Genomic DNA, 7,500 nt, shown 5'->3' with positions numbered 1-7,500 from the left:
ATTGTTCTGTTCTCCACAGCCTGACAAGTTTGGCTGCTGTAGCCTCTCGCCACGTCCCAACTGCAGGACACGCTCACTTCACCCTCATGCTGGCTTCGTTTTTATGGCACGAATTGTCCCTGCAAGACTGTGTCTCCACCTGGAACTGAGCTGTGTCCTGCACAGTCAACGGTATTTTAAGGCTGGTGTTAGCTTAATGGGGTGGCTGGCGTAAGATCTGAGGGTCTTGAGTTTGAGCCCCTGTCGGGCCGTTGAAATAACACCAGGTGGGTTGACTCAGCCTGTCGTCCTTCTGAGGTGAGCAAAATGAGTACCAGCTTACTGATAACAGGGGCTCTGCATCAGCAGCACAGCCACTCTTACAGAAATGATGCAAACAGCAGCCACAGGCTGCATACGAAACAACAACAACAACAACAACAGTATTTCTGTCCTGTCAATCACCATGCTCTATCTCCTGAGGTGTGAATGGACACACAAGTGATTAGATAGTGAAAAGGACCTTCCCATTGTTCATTGACTGTGGGCGCATATTCGGGAAAAGTTCCCCCGAATCCAATGCAGGATGACAGAATCAGTCGACAGAACCACTTTGATGCGATTCACTAGGATTTGAGCTGGGTAACTGAATGAACCCAACGGCTGTAACATTAATCATCACACTGCATAGCACCGCTCATGTGAAAACTGTGTGTATTCCTTCATGAGATTTATTGTTAAAACCAGAATGTGGAGAAAGCAGATGCAGCAGATTGCCCAATCTTAATTCAGGGTACCATTTTGAGCATGACAAGGCCTTCCACCATTGAATGGCACGACGGCTCTGCTTTAACCTTCATGTCATGTTATTCATCGGGGTATTTCAGAATGAAATTTATTTCACTATGTGTTTATTAAATTTCAGAATTTCAATTTCAGAATAAAATACCTACTTTTTGAGATAATCTGTCGGTAAGTGCAGCATTTACAAACAAAAGACTTTGGGGGGGGGGGGAGTCTTGCAATCTAACAAATAGTAGTACAATAAATATAATTACTATAAAGGTAGACAAATTAATTATTATATCTGAAACCAGGTGTACAGAAAGCCATAGACAAGTCGTGAACGTTTCTGTAGTTCAGAATTTACTCTAAGAAAAGGAAAAAAGTGAGGAGGGATGGAGAGAGACAGAGGGAGGGGAAGAGGGGGGTAGGAGCAAGAGAGGGAGGGAAGGAGAGAGAGAGAGAGAGAGAGAGAGAGAGAGAGAGAGAGAGAGAGAGAGAGAGAGAGAGAGAGAGAGAGAGAGAGGGGAAGGGGGTAGATAAGAGATAAGGGTAGATAAGAGAGAACACAAAAACTGAAATTTAGTAATGGGTAATGTGGGTAGAAAAGATCATGGGTAGGGATCAGGGTTAACATGAGAAGGTGGTGCACAGAGAACTTGAAGCCCCAGAGGGAAGAGTGCAATTGAAGACCGTTCCACAACCGGGAGAAAAGAAACAATAAAACATCAGAGGCGGCCAGTAAGCCTGCACTGTGAAAAGTATTTACGCTGAACAAGTTGACATAAGTGGACAGCTGAAAGGTCAGTAAGCAACCTCTGGGCTATTCGATCAGCCCTTTACAGCATTGTGTGCACGATAAAACACCAACCTCCACGCTTAATGAGATACTGCAGTGCAGAATCAGTGCAGTAATTACAAACAATAGGCTTTCGGAAAACAATTTTCAATCGACAAAATGGTGGCACAATCATGGTTGCAGCCAAAGAGCACCCTTGGGAAAACAAAGTTATGACAAGAGATCATAGGAGAAAGATGAGCAAGTTAAGAAAGGGAGGGGGAAGGGGTTACCAGACTCGGTGGTTTAATGGTTGGAGTGTCTGCTCTGAGTTTGGGAAGTCAATGGTTCAAACTTTGGCCGGGTCATAACCAAAGACATAAAAATGTTGCGTGCTGCTTCCTTACTTGATGCTCGGCATTTAAAAAGGATAGAGCACAAACAAGCCACCATTGTTTTTTGTGGAATAATCTTCAGGATTGAAAGAGGCAGACTAACCAGAAAAACAATCATTGTGAAAGCAGAAGGGGAGTCATGGAGTCAGAGAGGAGTGAAATATTGAGAACAGGAAGGAATTCCTTACCTTTTTTTTTAATAAACTTTTTGTGATCAAACAAGTTGTTTTATAGGTATGGAAAAGGAAATATGGAAACATTTTTGCAAAACAGGATATGGTGACAAGCACTAACGGGTGTGTGAAAGCATGGCAGACAGATCCTTGATTTCATATCATATTGAAGCAAAAAGCCTGAAGGCTGAAAGCAATTTGCTAATCGCTGAAGTTAGAGGAATTATTGCTGTTAATGCTGCCCCACAGAGCAGTGGAACCTGATGATGGTTGGTTGGTGTAGCCATATGCCAGGTGTGTGACCAAGACCGTCTTGCCATTGTGTCATGAGCGGGTCTTGCCGGCAGTGGAATCACTAAAACTAGGGATTTATTGTAAATGCAGCTATTCGTAAGCATCATGGCTGTTTTGGGCCATCAGATTAATTTAAAATGCCATCTGTTGATGACAACGTGCTGATGGAAATAGATAAAGCCCCTGTGTGCTCTTTTGTATTGCACATCCTTCACTGATGTAGAGTAAAATTTTCCGATGTCATAACGAGACCCAAGAACAGATCCAGACGTGAAGCCTGCACTTTGAAACCGAAAATTTTGCCTTTGAATAGCTGATGCTGCTTCGATACCATTTGCACGTAACTACTGGATGGACGATAATTTAATAAATAAATGTCATTTTCTGTCTGTCTGTGTGTAACACCGATCACACCAAAACCACTGGGTCAATTGCCACCAAATATGGCTCATAGACCAAGTTAGACCTCGTGATGAACATGGGCTACTTGGTTTCATTTGTAGTAGGAGGGGGTTCGGGATGGCGCCAAAAATTCTCCAAGTAAATGTGTATCGTGTAGCACCACCTGGTGGTGGTGGCAGAGGGTATAACAAGTCAGGTGTGGAGACAACTTGCATTTTTGCACTATACACGTCCCCAGGGAGTGGGAAACCCACAAGCCAACCCCAACGAATCAGGGGAGGCAGGGGAAGGGGAGGTGGGAATCCAAAGGGAGGGGAAGGGGTAGGTTGGGAAGAGTCAGGGGGAGGGGTAGGATGAGGGGAATGAGCAGGAAGAGGGACCTGGCGTTGCTACCCCTGCTGGTCTATACTCAAAGAGAGATGTTTATCAGTCTGTCTGTGTATCACTATTTTTCTCAGAGATGGTCAAACAGATCGTCGACAAACTTTCAGATGTTCATCAGTAAGTGCCGGGGAGTTTTTCAGGCAAATTGTTGTTTTCTCGAAAATTTTGGAAAAAAGTTTGATCTTTCATGCCTAATAAGCCTTTGCAGTTTTGTGGAAGGAAATATTAAATGATTCCTGACTCTGAGTGGGTGGAGGGAAGTGTTTTAAGCTCCAAGAAAAAAAATAGAAAAAAAATTCTTCCTAATGCCAACAGGATAGATAGAACAGCACCGGGCAACGCCGTGTATCCCAGGGTATCCGTTAGTTAATAATAATAATAATAATGCATGTAGGACTTGTATCACAACGTTAAAAATAAATTATGCTGTGTAACTTATTGCCTTCACCATAAAAAAAAATTCACAAATTACGAGGGACATTCAAAAGTTTCTCTGAATGAACTTACTACAACAGTCCAAGACACGCCAAAAGGGCGGGCAGGATGGGCCGAGAGGGTTCGAATGTCGACCCAGCAATAAACCTTCAACCTGGTGATTCGCATGCAGGGTGAGGCATCAATCTGTGCACCGTCCATCGGAGGGACGTTAAGCCGAAGGATCATATGCCAGCACTAGTGGTTGGTGGATGTTAAAGATGCTAAGGTGGCTTTCGCAAAGAGTAGGTGAATTATCGCCGGCACCATGACCAACCTACAAATACCTGCCAAATAACCTTCAGCCTAACGTCGGGCCTCACCAGCCGATTCGTGAAAGACTTGAGAAAAAAAAAGCTGCCCAGTCGACTCCACAAGAAGAATGTAGCAATTATTTTGACCTTTAATGTAGTAGTCATAGTAGTAATATTAGTTGTTGTTCAAGATATGCCAAATTACTTTTACATTATATATATATATATATATATATATATATATATATATATATATATATATATATATATATATATATTTATATATATTTTGGTTTTTATATCGAATTGGTTAATCTGAGCCAGGCAAGGGTATAGAAAACTAGCTGGAGTAATGAGGCATGGTGATGGATCACGTGATTAACATATGAGGGCAAACGGTGGAAAGAGAGATTCACGTTAACAGTGCATTCATCCTTTTAATGCGCATGCTCCAAATGTACTTGTGAATGCGGAGAAGCTGTCAACTCATTGCCTGCAGTGGAGATAGGTAATAATGGTGCGACAAGCTGTAGGTTCCCAGGAATCGTGTCAAAATCAGGTGAGAATTGTTGCAGACCGCTACCTGAGCAAACGCTTGTCCTGTTCACACAGACCTGATATGATTCTGTACTACTAAGCCATGGTCCCTGAAGGATTAACTCCTCCGAGGTTTCCACATTCACACAAACCTCGGCTCTAAAAACTTTGGTGGTACTCTGGAATAACCCTTGTGTGTGAATGCACCATCGGCTGATTGTAAGTATCTCATTCATCGGACAATTTTAATGCCCAACGTAGGTGTTCATGAAGTGTCGGTGCTCAACTCACCTGTTCCAGTGCCTCCAGCAGACGTCCATTCCGCTTGCTCTGCAAAAATGCATTGGAGCTGCCACTCTTGGCCACTCGAATACGAGCCATTCGAGCTTTCTGAAAAATAAAGAAGGAAGTGTTGGGGTTTTGAGGATAGTCAACAGTGTACTCACACCATGACAGTGAAATATATCACATTCATGTTTTACAAGAACTATTATATTAGTCATGGTTCTCCATAGTTATAACGCCAATGAGACTTTTTTTTCAAAGGGAGGTATCACCATGTCAACTCAGGTGGGTTTATCGCTAATTGTTTGTCTCTTAATAGGATGAAACTGAAACCTCGCACAACTCAATGCGAGGAAAGAAACTGAGAATTTGTTCGACTATTGGTGCAAGTTTCAGGTTCGAGTACCAATTATTAAGGAGGAGAAAGGTGAGCTTTTGTGCACACCTTTATAGTTATGAGTCTGATATACAGTAGTTACCCACAATATGTCCACAAATCGTGACGTCTAAAAATCCTTCATGTTCTTTCGATGAGAAATGCAAAAATCATTGAAGGTTATCAATATTTGTCCAAGACATTCAGAGCTAAGTGTCCAACATGACCATCTAATTAATCAATCGGAGGTGTCACGGTATAACATCACAGCACGTCTTCATTCCAATCATTCAAGAGTGCCGTGCATCGTTAACTCATATTGTCTCCTTTATACCGCCACCGATCTCTTATAATCTCACCAGCCACCCAATTCCAGCTTCTTCTTTTCCTTCCACTACCATTGCTGCCATTCAACTACTCGTTTGTGGGGTCTATGTGTTTTTGTCTGCCTGATCTCCTTTTGCCCTATGCCTATCTATGGACCTGTTGCCATCTGTCATTTAGCTCCCCCATGAGCCTCGACTACTGTATAAAAACCTGGCATTGGTCATCAACGAAGTGGTATTCCAAATTACTGTTCGCTCTCTAAAACGTAGAAGGCTGAGATTTACCGCTATCGCAAACACATTTGAGATAACATCACAAACACATTTGGCATAATGCATACACGCATATACCCGAGGTTCTTGTAACCGGGTAACTCATGTTTAATTAAATGAAACCTTTGAGTTACCATTTGGCGAATCGATTTTGAATAAATCAAACCGTTTTCAGTTATAACAAATGTCCTCCGATATATATTATCAAAGCTCGCAGAATAGGCATCTACTGTTAAATGTAATTAATTTCAAATCACGACCCCACACACAAAGTGCTGAGTGGGGTTAAGCAATTGGTTCACTCCGTCTGTCAGTCTGTCTGTCTACAGACATCAGTCTATGATCGAGAAACTACTTAATTTCAATCGAATTTTATCTTCTGAACACTGTGGAATATTAATCAGAACATGAATTGTACGGAACATAAACCTGCAGTTTCACAGCACTTTGCCTCTGAATTTGTCCCGATCGCACATGTGCAGAGAGGAGTGAGATTTGTTTTTTTAGCTCGCCTGTTGGAAGAACAGATAAGAGAGCTATAGCGATACCTCCGGTGTGAGTGTCAGCGTCAGCGTCAGCGTCAGCGTGAGCGTGAAAATGTTAAAGTTTTTGGTGAAAGTTATTTAGAAGCTTGCCATTCATTTAATATGTGTACTCGGATGCTGATATTTGGCATGGAGGTTCCTTTGGGGTATATTATTGATGTAGTGAAGTTGAAATTAAAAAAATAATTTCAAATGTTTTAAATTTTTGACCTGTTTTGAACTTAACTTTTTTGTAGCACATCAACGTTAAAGTTTTTGGTGCAAGTTATTTTTTAGAAGCTTGCCATTCATTTAATATGTGTACTAGGATGCTGATATTTGGCATGGAAGTTCCTTTGGGGTATATTATTGGTGTAGTGAAGTTGAAATTAATAAATGATTTTAAATTTTTTTTAATTTCAACCTAAGATGGTGTCATCTACATCAACCGTATCCTTGCTCTTCGTGTCCTCACTGAACGCAGACGAGAGTTTCGGCAGGGGCTGCTTGCAGCCTATGTTGATCTCTGTAAAGCGTTCGATTCAGTGAATCGGGATGTCGTCTGGAGGATTCTTGGTCTTCGTGGGGTGCCACCGAAACTGATCGATCTGATGTCTGAACTCTACTCTGGTACTGAGAGTGCTGTGAAGTGTGGTGGTACCGCCTCTGACTTATTTCCAGTTGTTACTGGAGTTCGTCAGGGATGTGTACTTGCCCCCACACTTTTCAACACTTGTATGGACTGGATTTTTGGGAGGATGTCGGAGAGATCAAGTTGCGGTGCATCGTTTGGCAATGTCAAGATCTCGGACCTTGATTTTGCAGATGATGCAGTCATCTTTGCGGAGACTTTAGACATCCTCTTGGGGGCCCTCGAGGTGCTGAATGAGGAGTCGGAGCCGTTGGGATTACGGATTTCTTGGGTCAAAACAAAGATCCAGGCTTTCGGTGACATCTTGGATGCTGCTGTCCTGTCTGTGTCTGTTTGTGGTGAGGATGTTGAGGTCGTGGATAGATTCACTTACCTTGGCAGTGATATTCATGTCTCCGCAGGTTGTGAGCCGGAGGTCAATAGACGTCTGGGTCGGGCCTGGGGAGTCATGGATTCACTGGATCATGGGGTGTGGCGCTGCCGGTACCTGTGCGGGAGGACGAAAGTCCGAGTCTTCAGGTCCTTGGTACTTCCAGTCTTGCTCTATGGGTGCGAGACTTGGACTTTGACCAAGGATCTGAGACGGAGACTTAATTCCTTTGGTACCAGGT

General features: G+C 42.8%; 1 protein-coding gene across 1 annotated transcript in view; it reads right to left on the bottom strand.

Moving 5' to 3' along the window:
- LOC147033189 (A-type voltage-gated potassium channel KCND2-like) overlaps positions 1–7,500 on the bottom strand; it is an 813,677-nt gene that overhangs the window by 231,396 nt on the left and 574,781 nt on the right. Inside the window, exon 3 of the mRNA XM_085871312.1 lies at positions 4,745–4,843. Within this exon, the coding sequence (XP_085727438.1) occupies positions 4,745–4,843 (99 nt within the window). The remainder of the gene's footprint in view (positions 1–4,744; positions 4,844–7,500) is intronic.

This window comes from Eptatretus burgeri, chromosome 2 (assembly GCF_056783735.1).
Source record: "Eptatretus burgeri isolate ZD-2024b chromosome 2, Ebu_testis_v1, whole genome shotgun sequence".
NCBI lineage: Eukaryota > Metazoa > Chordata > Myxini > Myxiniformes > Myxinidae > Eptatretus > Eptatretus burgeri.
This window is presented reverse-complemented; position numbering and strand designations above follow the sequence as displayed.